This window comes from Crocuta crocuta, unplaced genomic scaffold (assembly GCF_008692635.1).
Source record: "Crocuta crocuta isolate KB4526 unplaced genomic scaffold, BGI_CrCroc_1.0 scaffold306, whole genome shotgun sequence".
In the NCBI taxonomy this organism is placed as follows: Eukaryota; Metazoa; Chordata; class Mammalia; order Carnivora; family Hyaenidae; genus Crocuta; species Crocuta crocuta.
In genome coordinates, this window is record NW_027529630.1 from 1,646,223 (window position 1) to 1,665,380 (window position 19,158).

The window sequence follows — 19,158 nt, forward strand, 5'->3', positions numbered from 1 at the left end:
GAAAACAGTGTGGAGGTGCCTCCAAAAATTAACAATAGAACTCTCCTATGACCCAGCAATAGCACTGCTAGGAATTTACCCAAGGGATACAGAAATGCTGATGCATAGGAGCACATGTACCCCAATGTTCATAGCAGCACTCTCCACAATAGCCAAAACATGGAAAGAGCCTAAGTGTCCATCGACGGACAAATGGATCAAGAAGATGTGGTTTATCTATACCATGGAATACTACATGGCAATGAGAAACAATGAAATCTGGCCATGTGTAGCAACATGGATGGACCTTGAGGGTGTTATGCTGAGCGAAATAAGTCAGGCAGAGAAGGACAAATACCATATGTTTGCACGTATAGGAGGATTAGGAGGAACTTAACGGAGGACCATGGGGGAGAAGAAGGGGGGAAATAGTGGGGGAGAGGGAGAGAGGCAAACCATGAGAGACTCTTGAATGCTGAGAACAAACTGAGGACTGGTGGGTGTGGGGGGGAGGGGAGGTGATGGGCATGGAGGAGGGCACTTGTGGGGATGAGCACTGGGTGTTACATGGAAACCAACTTGACAATAAACGATTTGTAAAAAAATTTTTTTTAATGTTTTTTATTTATTTCTGAGAGAGAAAGACAGAGTGAGCAGGGGAGGGTCAGAGAGAGAGGCAGATACAGAATCTGAAATAGACTCCAGGCTCTGAGCTAGCTGTCAGCACAGAGCCCAAAGCAGGACTCGAACCCACTAACTGTGAGATCATGACCTGAGATGAAGTCAGACACTTAGCCTACAGAGCCACCAAGGCGCCCCTCTAAATACTATTCTTTACTAAAAGAAATCAGAGCTCCATGGAGAAATGGCTAATTCTAAGTCTGGTAAGGAAAAATACAGTGAGTGTATGATGGCTTGTTGTGTGAGAAAGCAAGAAACTTAAAAAACTAGTGGGAATAATGTTAAAAGGACATGGAGGTCAGCCATTAAATGGACTCTCACTGGCCAATTTAGACCAAGTGGCACCTAAAAAAGGCCAACTACAATTGAAAATACACTAAATTAATAAAAACCTATAATAAATTGAGAGTACATAAGGTGGGACTCCATGAAGAGAAGCAAAGGATAATGACTCAGGGAAAGAACATCTACTATGGAGCTGTGAACTGAAAAATTCTCGGAGCTTATACGGGGCTGAAACATTTTACAGTTTTAACTGGCCAGAGTTGAGAAACCTTGCTGGATACTCATGGCATAACAAGAAACTACAGAATGGAAATGTATTGGTAATAGGGTTAAATTTGCCCTACTGGAAAGGCTATTCTTTTCCATTTCTTTTTTTTAATGTTTGTTCATTTATTTATAATTATGACATCCAAGTTAGTTAGCATATAGTGCAATAATGTTTTCAGGAGTAGATTCCAGTCATTCATCCCCTATGTATAACACCCAGAGCTCATCCCAACAAGTGTCCTTCTTAATGCCCCTTACCCATTTAGCCCATCTCCCCACCCACCCTTCCAGCAACCCTCCGTTTGTTCTCTGTATTTAAAAATCTCTGGGGCGCCTGGGTGGCTCAGTCAGTTAAGCGTCCAACTTCAGCTCAGGCCATGATCTCATAGTTTGTGGGTTCGAGCCCCACATCGAGCTCTGTACTGACAACTAGCTCAGAGCCTGGAGCCTGTTTCAGATTCTGTGTCTCCCTCTCTCTCTCTGACCCTCCCCTGCACACGCTGTCTGTCTCTCTCAGAAATGAATAAAAACATAAAAAAATAAAAATAAAAATCTCTTATGTTTTACCCCCTCCCTGTTTTTATATTATTTTTGCTTCCCTTCCCTTATGTTCATCTGTTTTGTACCTTAAAATCCTCATATGACTGAAGTCGTATGATATTTGTCTTTCTCTGACTGATTAATTTCGCTTAGCATAATACCCTCTAGTTCCATCCACGTAGTTGCAAATGGCAAGATTTCATTCTTTTTGATGGCCAAGTAATAATCCAGTGAGTACGTGTGTGTGTGTGTGTGTATACTACATCTTCCTTATCCATTCATCTGTCGATGGACATTTGGGGCCTTTCCATACTTTGGTTATTGTCGATAGCACTGCTATAAACATTGGGGTGCATGTGCCCCTTCGAAACAGCACACCTGTATCCCTTGGATAAATACCTAGTAGTGTAATTGCTGGGTCGTAGGGTGGTTCAATTTTTAAGTTTTTGAGGAACCTCCATACTGTTTGGAAAGGCTATTCTAAACTAACCCAAACAGGGGCGCCTGGGTGGCTTAGTCGGTTAAGCGTCCGACTTTCGCTTAGGTCATGATCTCGCGGTTCGTGGGTTCAAGCCCCGCGTTGGGCTCTGTGCTGACTGCCAGCTCGGAGCCTGGAGCCTGTTTCAGTCTGTGACTCCCTCTCTCTCTGACCCTAACCTGCTCACGCTGTCTCTCTCTCTGTCTCCTAGAAATAAATAAAACATAAAAAAAAAATTAAAAAAAAAACCCCAACCCAAACAAAGCTTGAAAATAAGCCTCAGAGAATCAAACTGATTTGCAACTGAACTGGCTGTGAGAACAAAACTCAATAGTCTTTGAAAAGAAGAAAGGAGAATCCAGACATTCCAATAACCAAACATTCACCATTTCTAGTATTCACTAAAAATTACTAGGTATTTGAAAAGTAGCAAAACATAAGCCAAAACATAAGCCAAAACTTATTAGTCAAAAAAGACAAATCACAGATATGATGGAATGAGCAGACAAGACTTAAAAGTCATTATTATAAATACACTTAAGGATTTAAAGGAAAGCATGAAGATAAACAGGCATGAACTGGAAATATAAACAGAACTCATAGAGCTGAAGCTGTAATACCTGAAATCAAAATTCGTAAGACGGCCTTAACAGGAGACTATGCACCACAGCAGAAATGATCAGTAAACTTGAATACATAGTAGCTCATCAAACTGAGATTAAGACAAAAAATAAGGCTGGATAAAAATATGAAAGGTGATCTTTGCATGTGATGTGTAGGATAATACAATACTAAGTAATCTAATATTCATGTTGTTGGAGTTGAACTAACTTATGACAGAAAACAGGTCAATTGTTGCCTGGTCACAAAAGAATTTTGGGGGAGGATGAAAAAATATTGTATCTAGATTGTGGTGGTGAATATTTAGGGAGATGCATTTGTCCAAACTTACCAAACTGTTCACTTGAAATGGTTACATTTTATTGTATGTATATTGTACCTTGATAGAGCTGATTTTTAAAAATTCCATGACATCATAATGATACTTAAGAAAGAGAGAAAATATTTGCCATTGCTGGAGGTGACTAGCACCTGGTAGCTGCAAATACAAAAAAGGAACCTGAACAGTGGAAGGATCTGGTAGCATCACCTATTAAGTGACTATTGTTAGCATCATTAATAGAGAGGCAACTTGATAAAAACATGGTGACGAAAAAACAGCATCATCTATAAAGTATTCTTGCCTAAAATACTGACTCTAATAAGGCCTTTAGTTTAGATTTAACTTCTATTTTATGAATAGAAATAAACACATAAAGCCAATATTGTAAAATATTAATTGTTGAATTTAGCATGTTGAGAAATATTTATTTACTCTTCATTTTTTCTGTATGGTTAAAAACATTCATGGGACACCTGCGTGGCTCAGTTGGTTAAAAGCCTGACTTTGGTGCAGATCATGATCTTGCAGTTCATGATTTCGAGCCCTGCATCGGGCTCTTCTGCTGTCAGCAGTAGAGCCCACTTTGGAAACTCTGTCCCCCTCGCTCTCTGCTCCTTTCCTTGCTCATGCTCCTTCCCTCTCTCTCAAAAATCAATAAACATTAAAAAGAAAATATTCACAATTAAAGTGAAAGAAAGTGGTTAGACAAAAGGTGTGCTGACACACTGTTATAAGAGTATAGTGAAAACCCACAATAACGGGCCCTAAGGTAATGTAAATCTGGATATACTATGATTGGAAATTCTGTTTTTATAGCAGGCTTATCCTTAGCATTTCATTAATCTTGTGGCAATGGTATTAATTACCATTTTTGAGTCACTGAGGTACAAGGATCACATAATAATCTTGGATTCCTGTGTACAACAGAACCTTACAGGATGATAATTTAAGAGAAAATTGTATCTATGAAAATGTGTTTATATAGATTTGTTTTGTTTTGTTTTGATTTTATATTGATTTGTTTTGTTTTGTTAATTCACTCTTGATACCATGTACTCTGGCTTTCAAGTGTACATTCAGATTAAAAAATATACAGTTAGTATCTTAGAGAAAGAATCATATAGTCTATAGTTCCTTCTGCAGACCTTATACTAAACATGAATTACTAAAAATTTCTGGGTATCTTTGACTTCTTATATTAACTTTCTCCTCTTTGTGTCTCCTCAATGTGTCTCTTCACTGTCAAAGAAAGAGAACTACCCTCAACCTCCCAAAAAAGGAAAAATTTAAACATGCAAAAAGTAATTGTGTTCTGGAACAACATAAGTCATGTACAGGTTCCAAAAAGATGGTATTTAAAATTCTCGGTTTCTTGGCAAGCTACTTTTAAAACAGGTGTAAGTCAGATGAAGAATGTGTGTGTCTTTGTGATAAAAGGTCTTTCAAAAAATTCAAATACCTAAATACCAGGTTAAGAAGACTGTTATTAAAATTTAATTTAAGTAGCTATTGCTTTGTTTCAATTCTTGAATTTGTCAGGGGCTGCAAACATTACCACATCTAGTACATCTAGTACACATAGTTTGTTCATCACTGTATGTCTAGTATATCCATCAGTACCTGGCACACAGCAGATATTCATTATTCGTTCAACTAATAACTTAGTGAATCTGCAATATATTAACCAGCCAATAATTAATTAATCAATCACTATATTCTTTAGAAAAAGCACAGGCCATTTATATTTTCAATTTCTTATGTTTGAAAAAAGCTTCTTTAATCTATTATTGGGCACCACAAAGGTTTTTATTCTAATTAGCAACACTGAATGGAAACATAATACAGAAAAGACCAGATAAAGCAGATCAACCAACAAAGGAGGGTAACATGTTGGTGGGAGTTAAAAACCAAGCATAAAAGACATAATGGAATTTTAACTAGCCTTCTCCCTTTTGATTAGTTATTTATAATGAAGTAAGTAACTACGGAATGGAAAATCCGATGCAAATGATATACAGGCAGAAGAAAAATGTAATCTACAAAAACCACTACTGTCAATTCCTCTGAAGGCTCCTGTAGTCAAATCTATTCAAAACTGTCATGATGACAATCTGGTAAGTACTACCCCTGCAGTGGGTACTACACTCACATATTTGCCATCTAATTTTAGCTGGATTATTCTTTATATCTGATCGGTGAAAGTCAAGTGGAAGATCACTTTAAGATGGAAGTAGGATTAACTGTATTTCACCGATATTCAAAACTGAGATAATGGATCTTGCATCACGGTTTTCAGCATATTCTACATTTTTGGTAAGAAAATTATCTTTGAGAATGTAGACTTAAATACTGGTATTAAGAGAAATGAGATATTCTGTTGTGGGAATCTCACTTCCTATTTTTAGCTTTAAGCTAACACACACAGGGCTGTTTAGCACTCTCATGGAAATAACAGGTCATTCAGCCTAAATGCAGACTTTGTGTGACTGATACCTACTACTGCTATTACTGGGGGGTTTGGTGGAGCAATGGCACCAGACAGTGATACCATGGAGGGAGTCTGGAAATGGAAAATACAAGAGAGAACACACCCTTTGGAAAACTTCTGAGACCTGTCCTATTCTACCAAGGCTCTGAAACTGGCTTCACTCAGGGTATAGAGAAACAAACAGCAGGAGAAACTCGTCTACACAAGCCAGTGTTTCTCGGACCAGGCAAGGGCCTGCCAATAGTACTTGGCCAGCACACTAGGGAAGTGGTTTAGTCGTGACCCTGAATTCAGAGTAGAAAATGGCTATTTATTGTACATCCAGCCCTTTTCACTATGGAGGCTGTGGATCATGTGCCAGAAACAAAGGCAAGCTGGGTTTACTGGTGCTTTTCTAGACCAGGTAGATGGAAAGCCTTTCTGGTTCAGATCACTTCTCTGCAGTTCCGCCAAAAACATGCTCATACTCCCTATGTTCGCCTAAGCTGCTTCTCCCCTCACCTCCCCCCGCCCTCCAATCAACCACTGAAACATTTCCTCAAAACCTCTACAGTCCTGAGGGGATATGTGAAAATCACTACTTTAGATTAACCCTCAACCAATGCAAGAATTCCTTGTACAGAGTCCCTGACAGTATCTTGTACACTTCCAGGGCTGCACTATGTTCCAGAGGAACTTATTCTCTCACTGGGCAGATCTGACTGTTAGAGAGGATTTCCCAAAGCCAGCTTCAAATCTGCCTCCTTCCTACCTTCTTCTTTTGGTGTCAGTTATGCCTCTTCACGTTGCATGACATACATCTTGTGCTATCCCTTTTTCTCCAATTAAATATTATTCATCTGTCAACACCCATCTCAAATCCTACCTCTTCTGTGTTACCTGCCCTAACAACTCCCCCCAGTGGTCTCTCTGTCCTCAGGGTTCCCTAAGCATTATGTGTACTTGTTTGGACCATTCCTTGGCATTTATGCTTTAAGGTCCTAGTTATCTTTGGCTCTCTTGAGGTCTTTCTAACTGGAACATATTCTCCTTGAGGCCTGGATAGTCTCAGTCTTTTTAAGATATCTATTTCTACATCCTTTCAACATGTTGCATGGGTAGATAACTGTACACTGGTGTGCCCAGGTCCTTCATGAATTGGTCCTCCCCACAATTATTTTGCTTTCTTCCTACCACATTTCCTCACAAAAAACCTCCACTGTAATCTAATCCAACTGCCAAATTATATCCTATGTCTTCCTCCTTTGCAAATAACTTCCTTTTTTTCCATTTCAACCTCTCTGTCTCTAGGTCAGAGAATATGACTCTAGGGTACATGAACTTCTGGAAACTGTACATAAAACTGTGTATTTTACATTTTGGTACTTTTATACCAAAAGATTAAAATCCACAGTTGTAATGTTTTTGGCCTTGTCTGCTGAACCAAGTCTCTTTTTTAGATCAGCTTATGCCCCTGGACCCATGAACCTTCCATATGGGGGAGGACTTTTCAAGGCTGTGAACATATATGTATCCATTTCTATGCCATTAATTTGACTGATTTACTTTGTACCTTGTGAAAACTTTAAAATTAGTACCTTCATTGTGATGTAATTCTGTTATTTAATGTTTCATGATTGTAAACTCTTCAGATAGTAGACTTAGTGCCTTTTGTTATATGTACTACCTTGTATGAAGCAGGTAGTCAAAAATAATACTCTGGAAGTATGAAGATTCACATGAAGATGCTGAATCATCTTTAATCAGTGTATAGAAACTGAATCCCAAAGGTATATATCACAGGTGTGACACTGTTGGAGCTGGGCAAAATGCCACAGTTAGCTGCCACCTCACCTCTGCTTTACGAATATTTTCTCTAGCTTCATCTATTTTCTGTTCCAACTCTGCTCGGCTTTGTTCTGATACTGCAACTCCATGACATTCCAGATCATCTAGTACCTATTAAAGAAAATAAGAAAATGATGACTATTTTTTCTTAAGTGATTATTTAGTAGACTTTAGTGAAAAGTAGCCACGATTCCTTTTTTAACCTTTAATTTCTTCACTATTTGTTAATTAAAAAAAAACCCTTGATATTAGTTACGAAATTGCAAAAGTAGCACACAAAGTCCCTTCATCCTCTCCCATGGTAACAACTTATATAACTATACCACAATATAAAAGCCAGGATACTGACATTGGCACAAACCTTATTTGGATAGCACGTTTTGATAAACATACCTTCAATTTTAAAAAATTACATGAAAATAAAGTATTGTTATAAAACAATTAATATAAAATGGCACATCCACTATGTGCTTCCCCAATAATTACTGTCCCAACAATTTACAAGTATTTTTCCAAACTATTGCTTATGTATTTCTACATATTTGCAATTTTGTTCAAAAAGATATGAAAAACAGATCTAAAATGAGATCTATCATCCCTTCAATGTGTCTAAGCAAACTTTTTATGATTGTACAAATAAATTCATTGTCTAATCCATAGATTCAACAGTTTAGCTGTACCATTTTTATTTACTCTTATTTTACTGCTATTTGAGTTTGCAAATTTCCCAGTATTATAAACAGTATGTACAACCTAGTTAATGACTTTTTGAACACATATAGGAATATTTATTTAATATAAAAATACAGAAGTGAATATTGTGTATTTTAATTTAAATAGACATTGCCAAGTTGTCCCCCCAAAATTTACCTTGTCTTTTACCAGTATTGTGAGGGCATATTTTTTCTGTATCTTACCACATTAAATATCTTTAAAATTTTTTAAATTTTTGCCAAGATGCACATAAAGATCATCTCATTTCAATTTTCATTTCTCTGATTAATAGACAGCATCATTTCATACGCTGGTCATATGTACTTATTTCTACTTTTATAAATGGATAGTTCATAGCCTCTATCCATTTTTCTAGTTTTTTTTTGTCTTTTTGTTATTTATTAAACATATTTCTTTCTAGATTTAGTCCTTTTCCTGTTGTTTATGTCAGAGGCGCCAGAGGTGTCAGAGGTGCTTGGGTGGCTCAGCTGGTTAAGCATCCGACTCTTGGTTTCAGTTCAGGTCGTGATCTCATGGCTCATGGGTTTAAGCCCCGCATCAGGCTCTGTGCTGCAGTGCAGAGATTCTCTGCACCTTCTCTCCTGCTTGAGCTCTCTCTCAGAATAAATAAATATTTTAAAAACTACAAACACAAGTGTTTGTCCCATTCTATTCCCTTTCCCATAACTTTTTAAAGTTCCTTAGCTTTATAGAAAGGTTTAGTTTTTATGTGGTCACATTTTATTAGTTTCTTCCTTTATGGGTTCTGGGTTTTGTGTCTTGCTTAAGAAGTTATTTGTAGGGGCATCTGGGTGGCTCAGTTAAGTAACTGACTCTTGATTTCGGCTCAGGTCATGGGTTTGTGAGATCAAGCCCTTGCGTCAGGTTCCATACTGGCAATGTGGAGCCTGCTTTGGGATTCTCTTTCTCCCTCTCTGTCCCTCCCCGACTCATTCTCTCTCTCAAAATTAAAACTGAAAAAAGAAAAGTTATCTGTAATATATCAAAATTATTCTATATTTTCCAGGGTTTAATCATCTTGTGTTTAGCACATGGCTCTTTAATACTTTTGAAATTTATTTTGTATTTTGAAATTTATTTTGTATATTTTGTATATGGTGGAAGGGAGGAATCTGTATTTTTTCTCAAATGCACAGACAATTGTTCTAATACTATTTACTGAATAAATCCTTTTCCCAAAGATTTGAAATATCATGAATAATTTTATTATGAAAAATTTCAAATATACTTAAAAGTAAAGAGCCTAGTATGCTGAACTTCCATATACTGATCATCAAGATTCAAAAGTCAGCAAGATTTTTCTACATCTACTTTACCTACTCTTTTTTCTCTTTGCTAGAGCATTTTAAAGCAAATTTCAAACATCATGTCATTTCACTCCGACATACCTCATCAAGTTTCTGAAAATATGAACTTTAAGAAAAAATACAACCATAATACCATTAGCAGACCTACTAATAATTCCTTTGGTAGACTTAATATGCTGTTCATCACTACATTTCTTTGCCTCTTCAAAACGACTTTTTCATGGTTGGTTGGTTTCAATCAGTATCTAACAGTCTATACACATATAGATCATTTTCTTTGATATATTTGTTAATTTTTGTATAATACCAGTTGTAATTACTATGGTCACTATTGTATTTCAGTATGTGCTAAGGCACACTGTCTCATTATTGTTGTTCTTGGCTATTCTTGCACATTAAAAAAAACCCAGATACATTTTTAGAGTCAGGTTTTTAAACTGTTTGAAAATGTTTTTTCAGGGGTGCCTGGTTAGCTCAGTAGGTAGACCATGTGATTCTTGACCTTGGGGTTAAGTTCAAGCCCCACATTGGGTGTAGAGATTACTTAAAAAGGAAATCTTTAGGGGCACCTGGGCAGCTCAGGTCATGATATCATGGTTAATGGATCTGAGCCCCACATCGGGCTCTGTGCTGATGGTATGGAGCCTGCTTGGGATTCTCTCTCTCCTTCTCTCTGCCCCTCCCCCACTTGTGCATGCTTGCTCTCTCTCACTCTCTCAAATAAAACTTAAAAAAATAAAAATAAACAGAATGTAAAATAATTACTAATTTAAAAAATAAAATAAAAAATACCTTTCTGGTTTCATTGGTATTGCACTGAAATTACAAATAAATATAAAAATCCACATGTTCTGGCATTTCTCCAACTACTCAGGTCTTCTTTTATGCTCATTAGTAAAAAAAAATGTCTTCTTATAGGTCATGACATTTCACTGGTTAATTCACCAGTATTTTATTGCTATGGTGAATAATTTTTTCTTACTGTATTTTGCAATTTATTATTTGTAGTTACTAAGAAAGCTAATAATTTCTGTTATGTTGTTCTATTTCTTCACCTTACTGAACTGTTATTATGCCTGTTTGATAGCTGGGTCACATATTTTGGGGAGTACACAATCATATCATCTATAAATGATAGATGTACCTTTTCCAAATATTTAAACACCTGACTTCTCTTTCACTAAATGCACTGACTAAATCTTCTTATGCACCACTGAAAAGTAGTGGTGATGATGGGTACTGTTTTCTTATTTTACCATTTTAGTAGGCAGAATGGCTTCCATAGAGGTCCACACCCTAATTTCCTGAAACTGTTTATCTGTAAAATATAATTTACACATATATTAGCATTATAAACCTTAAGATAGGGAGATTATTCTGAGTTATCAAAGTGGCTCAATCTAATCACTATGACACCTTATAAGCATAGAACTTTCTCTGGCTGGAATGAAATGAGACATGGACCAAAAACAAGACAGGGAGATTCCAAGCATGGGAAGGATTTAATGCATCCTTGCTGGCTCTGAGATGTAGGAGCCCATATGGAAGGACCAGTAAGAGTAGCCTCTAGGAGCTGATAGCAAAGAGCAGGGACCTCAGTCCTACAGTTATTAGGAATTAGATTCTGACAACAATCTCAATGAGCTTGGAAGTGGGTTATACTCCAGAGGATTTCAGTCTTACTAGAAACTGAGAAGTAAAATCAGCCAAACCCACCTAGACTTCTGATCTACAGAACTGTGAGATAAGAAATTTGTACTGTTATTTTAAACTACTAAGTTTGTGGTAATTTGTTACGGCAGACATAGAAAACTAATACAATCATCAAGTGTGATGTTTGCAGTTTAAGTTTCAGGAAGATATCCTTGTTAGGATGAAAAGCTCTTTATCTTGCTGGGTGTGAGTTTTGTTTTATTTTTTAATCACTAAGAGATAATGAGTTTTATTATATGCTTTTTTGGAAACTATAAAATAATCATAGAAATTCTCATCTTTATTTGGTAAATACAGTTTATTATACTGATAAATTTTCTAATGCTGAATCATCCTTGCACCCTACTCACATGCTTAAAATATAGCTAGATTCATTTTTATTAAAATTTATTTAGCATTTTTATAAGTTTGTTACATCTTTGTTAAAAATCACTGGACTATATAAGTGTGCCTATTTCTGGACTCTCTACTTTGTTCCATTCATCTGTAAGTCTATTTTTTAAAAAAACATTTATTTATTTTTATTATTTACTTTTTTAATGTTTATTTTATTTTTGAGAGAGACTGACAGAGTACTAGCATGGGAGGGTTAGAGACAGAAGGAGATATAAAATGTGAAGCAGGTTCCAGGCTCTGAGCTGTCAGCACAGAGCCCGATGAGGGGCTTGAACCCACAAACTGTGAGCCAAAGTTGGATGCTTAACCACTTGAGCAACCCAGGCGCTCCTTATTTATTTATTTTTAAAAGAGAAAGGGCAGAAGTGAACGAGGGGCAGAGAGAATCCCACGAGGAGCTGAGAGAGACAGAAAGGGAGAGAAAGGGAGAGGGAGAGAACCTTACGCGGACAGTACAGAGCTTGAGCGGGGCTCAAGCTCACAAACTGTGAGATCATGTCCTGAGCTGAAGTTGGATGCTTAACCCACTGAGCCACCCAGGTACCTCCTGTAAGTCTATTCTTACACCAATACTACAATATCTTGATTTTTGTAGCTTTATATCTTGAAATAAGGTAGAATAAGCCCTTCAGCTTTATTCTTAGTTTTCAAAATTGCTTTGGCTATTCTAGATCATTTGCTTTTCCATGTATGCTTTAGAAGCATTTTGTCTATTTATATAAAAATCCCTGCTGGATGTTTGAATTGGATTGCACTGAATATATGGATTAATTTGGAGATAACTGGTATTTTAAAAATATTGAGACCTCTACAAATGAACAAAGAAAAAAAGATAAACCAAAAAATAGATTCTTAAATATAGAGAACTGATGGTTATCAGAAGGGAGGTAGCTGGGAAGATAGGTAAAATAGGTTAGGGAATTAAGAGTACACTTACCATGATGAGCACTGAGTTATGTACAGAATTACTGAATCACTATATTGAATTATTGAATCACTATATTGTACACCTGAAACTAATATAACATTGTATGTTAACTATACCAGAATTAAAATTAAAAAAAACCTTCAGTTCCTCATGTTAAAAAAATAAAAATAAAATGAAAATATTGATACTTCTTTTCATTAGTCTGTATGTCTCTCATGCCAATACTACAGTGTTTTGAATACTTTGTATTCAATACTTTGAATAGCTTTGTAGTGTTTTTTTTTTTTTTTAATGTTTATTTCTTTTGAGAGAACCAGAGAGCGAGCAAGGAAGGGGTACAGAGAGGGGGTGAGAGAGAATCTCAAGCAGGCTTCACACTGGCAGCGCAGAGCCTGATGTGGGGCTTGAACTCATAAGATCATGACATGAGCCATATCCAAGAGTCAGACACTTAAGTGACTTAGCTACCCAGACACCCCTTTGTAATAAGTTTTAAAGTCAGGAAGTATGAGTCCTTCAACCTTATTCTTTTTCAAGACTGTTTTGGCTAGCTGGGGTTCCTTGAGATTCCATAAGAACTGTAGGATGGGTTTTTCTATTTCTGCAAAAAAATACTGTTGGAATTCTGATAGAGATTGCACTGAATCTGTGGATCATTTTGGGTGTATTGTCATCTTAACATTAACTTCTATTCCATAAACACAGGCTATCTTTCCATTTATTTATAGCTTATTTAATTCCTTTCATCAATGACTTACAGTTTTAAGTGTACAAGTCATTTATCTCTGTGGTTAAGTTTATTCCTAAGTATTTTATTCTTCTGATGATATTGTAAATGGAACTGTTTTCTTAGTTTCCTTTTTTGATTGTACATTGTTAGTGTATAAGATGTAACTGATTTTTGTGTGTTAATTTTGTCCTTTGCAACTTTGCTGAATTTGTTTACTAGCTCTAATAGGTATGTGTGTGTATAAGATCATTTCATTTGTGAACAGAGATAATTTTATTTCTTTCTTCTCAATTTGGATGCCTAAAAGACTGTGAAGGCTGTGGCTAAGACTTCTAGTTCTACACAGAATAGAAGTGGCAAAAGGGGCATCCTTATCTTGTTCCTAATCCTAAAGGGGATGTTTTCAGTTTTATACCATTTTACTGCTTTTTAACAAACTGATTATGAAATGCCTTGGTATGATTTTGTGTTTTACTTCCTGAGGTTTGTTGGGCTCCTTGGATTTATGGGTTTACAGTTTTTTATATAGCTTGGACAGCTTTAGCTATAATTTTTCAAATATTTTTTCTGACTCTTCCGTGTGTCTCCAAATGTATCTCTAACTCCCAGAATATGCTAGATCACATATTATCCCACACAGATTAATGACGCTTTGTTCATTTTTAAAAAGTCTTTTATCTCTCTGTGCTTCAGATTACATAGATTTTATTGCTATATATACTTTTAAGCTTTTTTTTTTTTGGTGCCATCTAATCTACTGAATTTTTCATATCAAATATTGTATTTTCAGCTTTAGAAGTTCCATTCAGTTCTTTTTTAAAAGGTTTATTTATTTTTGAGAGAGACAGGCAGAGAGAGAGGGAGACAGAGTTTCCCAAGCAGTCTCTACACCATCAGTACAGAGCCTGATGTGGGGCTCAAACTCACAAACTGCGAGATCATGACCTGTGATTATCAAGAGTCAGATACTTATGTAAGAGGAAAGTATATAGCAATCCAGACCTTCCTAAAGAAGGAAGAAAGGTCTCAGATACACAACCTAACCTTACACCTTAAAGAGCTGAAAAAAAGAACAGCAAATAAAACTCCAACCGTCAGAAGACAGGAAATAATAAAGAATAGAACAGAAATCAATGTTATCGAAACCAAAAAAACAGAAGAGATCAATGAAACCAGAAGCTGGTTCTTTGAAAGAATTAACAAAATTGATAAACCACTAGCCAGTTTGATCAGAAGGAAAAAGGAAAGGGCCCAAATAAATAAAATCAAGAATGAAAGAGGAGAGATCACAACCAACATAGCAGAAATAAAAAAACATTAATAAGAGAATATTATGAGCAACTATATGCCAATAAAATGGACAATCTGGAAGAAATGGACAAGTTCCTAGAAACATATAAACTACTAAAACTGAAACAGGAAGAAATAGAAAATTTGAACAGACCCATAACCAGTAAAGAAATCAAATTAGTAATAAAAAAATCTTCCTAAAAACAAAAGTCCTGGGCCAGATGGCTTTCCAAGGGAATTCTACCAAAAATTTAAGGTAGAGTTAACACCTATTCTTGAAGTTGTTCCAAAAACAGAAATGGAAGGAAAACTTCCAACCTTTTTCTATGAAGCTAGCATTACCTGGATTCCAAAACCAGACAAAGACCCACTAAAAAGAACTACAGACCAATTTCCCTGATGAACATTGATGCAAAAAACCTCAACAAGATATTTGCCAACTGAATCCAACAATACATTAAAAAAATCATTCACTACAACCAAGTAGGATTTATAACTGGGATGCAGGGCTGGTCCAATATCCTCAAACCAATCAATGTGATCCATCACATCAATAAAAGAAAGGACATGACCACATAATCCTCTCAATGGATGCAGAAAAAGCATTTGACCAAATACAGCATCCTATCTTGATAAAAACCCTCAAGAAAGTAGGGATAGAGGGATCATACCTTGAGATCATAAAAGTCATATATAAAAGACCCAATGCTAATATCATTCTCAATGAATTAAAAATGAGAGCTTTCCCGCTAAGGCCAGAAACAAGACAGGAATGTCTATTCTCACCACTGTTATTCAACATAGTATTGGGAGTCTTAGCCTCAGCAATCAGACAATACAAAGAAATAAAAGGCATCCAAATTGGCTGGAAGGAGGTCAAACTTTCACTCTTTGCAGATGACATGACACGCTCTATGGAAAACCCAAAAGATTCCACCAAAAAACTGCCAGAACTGATCCATGAATTCAGCAAAGTCACAGGATATAAAATCAATGCACAGAAATTGGTTGCATTCCTATACAACAACAATGAAGCAACAGAAAGAGAAATCAAGGAACTGATCCCATATACAATTGCACCAAAACCTATAAAAAAATACCTAAGGAATAAATCTAACCAAAGAGTTGAAAAATCTATACACTGGAAACTATAGAAAGCTTATGAAAGAACTTGAAGAAGACACAAAAAATAAAAAAATATTCCATGTTCCTGGATAGGAAGAACAAATATTGTTAAAATGTCAATATTATCCGAAGCAATCTACATATTCAATGCCATCCCTAACAAAATAACACCAGCATTCTTCACAGAGCTAGAACAAACAATCCTAAAATTTGTATGGAATCAGAAAAGACCTCATAGAGCCAAAGCCATCTTGAAAAAGAAAACCAAAGCAGGAAGCATCACAATCCTGGACTTAAAGCCATATTACAAAGCTGTAATCATCAAGATGGTATGGTACTGGCACAAAAACAGACACTCAGATTCATGGAACTGAATAGAGAGGCCAGAAACGGACCTACAAATGTATGGCCAACTAATCTTTGACAATGCAGGAAAAGAATATCCAATGGAATAAAGACAGTCTCTTCAGCAAATTGTGCCGGGAAAACTGGACAGGGACATGCAGAAAAATGAACCTGAACCAATTTCTTACACCATACACAAAAACAAACTAAAAATGGATGCGAGACCTAAATGTAAGACAGGAAGCCATCAAAATCTTTGAGGAGAAAGCAAGCAAAAATCTCTTTGACCTTGGTAGCAGCAACTTTTTACTCAACACGTCTCTGGATGCAAAGGAAACAAAAGCAAAAATGAACTACTGGGACCTCATTAAAATAAAAAGCTTCTGCACATTGAAGGAAACAATCAGCAAAACTAAAAGGCAATTGATGGAACGGGAGAAGATATTTGCAAATGACATATGAGATAAAGGGTTAGTATCCAAAATCTATAAAGAACTTACCAAACTCAACACCCAAAAAACAAAGAATCCAGTAAAGAAATGGGCAAAAGACATGAATAGACACTTCCCCAAAGAAGACATCCAGAGGGCCAAATAACACATGAAAAAATGCTCAGCCTCACTCATCATCAGAGAAATACAAATCAAAACCACAATGATATTCCACCTCACACCTATCCAGAATGGCTAACATTAACAACTCAGGCAACAACAGATGTTGGCAAGGATGTGGAGAAAGAGGATCTCTTTGGCACTGCTGGTGGGAATGCGAACTGGTGCAGCCATGGTAAACAGTATGGAGATTCATCAAAAAATTAAAAATAGAACTACCCTGTGACCCAGCAACTGTACTACTAGGTATTTACCTAAGGGATACAGGTGTGCTGTTTGGAAGGGGCACATGCACCCCAGTGTTTATAGCAGCACTATCAACAATAGTCAAAGTATGGNTAAAATTAGTCAGAGAAAGACAAGTATCAAATGACTTCACTCATATGAGGACATTAAGATATAAAACAGATGAACATAAGGGAAGGGAAGCAAAAATAACATAAAAACAAGGAGGGGACAAAATATAAGAGACTCCTAAATATGGAGAACTGAGGGTTACTGGAGAGGTGGAGGGAGAGATGATGGGCTAAATGGGTAAGGGGCATTAAGGAATCTACTCCTGAAGTCATTGTTGCACTATATGCTAACTAACTTGGATGTAAATTAAAAAAAATAAAAAATAAAGTCAGAAATGAGATATAAGGTGTAGAACACCAGAAATAAACAGAAAGTACAACATGAGGTGGTAAAAATGAGTTCAAATATATCAGTAATAATAATAAATGTAATTCATAGTTAAAAGAAAAAAAAAGTCAGATATTTAACCAACTGAGCCTATATACCCCCCCGTCCCTCCCCCACCAATTTGGTTCTTTTGTAGATCTTCCTTTTCTTTCTTCAGTATGTTCATGTTTGTTTTCTTTTAAATCCTTGAAACTTATTTACTGTTCTAAAGTCCTTATTTGCTAATTCCATCATCTCTGGCATATATGGATCTGCTTTAATTGATTTTTCTTTCGGTCATGGATCATATTCTCTTGCATCTTTTAATATCTAGTAAATTTGATTCTTTTAAAATAATTTTTAAGTTTATTTATTTATTTTGAGAGAGAGAGAGAGACAGAGAACGTGAACAAGGGAGGGGCAGAGAAAGAGAGGGAGAGAGACAGAATCCCAAGCAGGCTCCATGCTGTCAGTGAGGAGCCCAAAGCTGGGCTTTAACTCATGAACTGTGAGATCACGACCTGAGTTCAAACCAAGAGTCAGACACTTAAATGACTGAGTCACCCAGGTACCCCAAATTTGATTCTTTCTTCTAATTAAATTTTTTTTTTTAATTTTAGAGAGAGAGAGCAGGTGGGGAGAGGGAGGGAGGCAGGGAAAGGGGGAAAAAGAGAGTGAGAGAGAGACACACACACACAGACAGAGAGACAGAATCTTCGGAGGCTCCATGTTCAGTGCAAAGCCCGATGCAGGGTTCTATCCTATGACCCTGGGATCATGACCTGAGCTGAAATCAAGAGTCAGATGGTCTATCAATGAGCCACATAGGTGTCCTGAAAATTTTATTCTTGACATAGTAAATACTATGTTGTTAAATATTGTTTTTTATTTCCTTCCTAGGAAGAGTAGATTTTTTTTTCAGGCAGGCAAATAAGTTACCTGTGGAATAGCTTGATATTTCTGAAGCTTGTTTTAAAGCTGTGTTAGGTTAATTCTAAAGTAGTCTTATTCTAGGACTAATTTAACCCTGGAACCAACATATGATCCTTCTGTAGTCTCCTGAATGCCCGAGATGATCCATGAATCATCAACTGTGAGCAGCCTCAACCTTGGCTAGGCACAACTTGAATGTGTCCTAGCCCTATGTGATCTCTGGGAATCAAATCGTTCAACTGATCTCCTCTGTCATTCTCTACCCAGTATTATAGAATGTCACCATATGGTTATATGGTTTAGTATTCAGTAACAGATTGAAGGGGAGACCTGTGTCGATTTTTGGAATTCTTTCTTTGCATCTCCATGTTGTCTGGTACTCTGTCCTGAAATTCATGCCACATCAGCTCTTTGAACTCTGATTTCTGTCATCTCAACTCAGAGTCTGTGGTGCCTTGCTTAAGTTCTCTCCCCCTGCACTGCAATATAGTAAGTGTCTTCAGGCAGAAAGCTTGGGAGGTTATGTGGCTAATTTCAATGTTATTTTTTCTCTCAAGTTTCACACTCCTGTTATTGCCTGTTGTACAATGTCTGAAAACAGTTGTTTCATATACTTAGACCAGTCTTACAGTTGTTTATGCAGGAGGGTAAGTGTCATACCGAGTAATTTATCATGGCCAAAAGGAGAACCCCTTAATTTTATTGCTTAAATTATATCCTACAAGATTAAAGCCTATCATGGGTCATACTACAAAGAAATTGAAAAGTTGTTGAAATCTGCCTTTCTCTATTTCCTAAGCAGAAAGATACTAACAATAGAGAGAGGAAGATTTATTTTTAGTATCTGTATACTTTCAAATACAGTAAAGCATTTTAATGTAACAAAGACTCTTT

The 19,158-nt window shown here is 36.4% G+C and overlaps 1 protein-coding gene across 2 annotated transcripts in view; it reads right to left on the reverse strand.

The window, feature by feature from the left end:
- The window catches only part of FCHSD2 (FCH and double SH3 domains 2), a 290,700-nt gene that overhangs the window by 33,462 nt on the left and 238,080 nt on the right, over positions 1-19,158 (reverse strand). For both annotated transcript variants that reach the window (XM_077762244.1, XM_077762243.1), the window contains exon 12: positions 7,495-7,599. In XM_077762244.1, the coding sequence (XP_077618370.1) occupies positions 7,495-7,599 (105 nt within the window). The remainder of the gene's footprint in view (positions 1-7,494; positions 7,600-19,158) is intronic.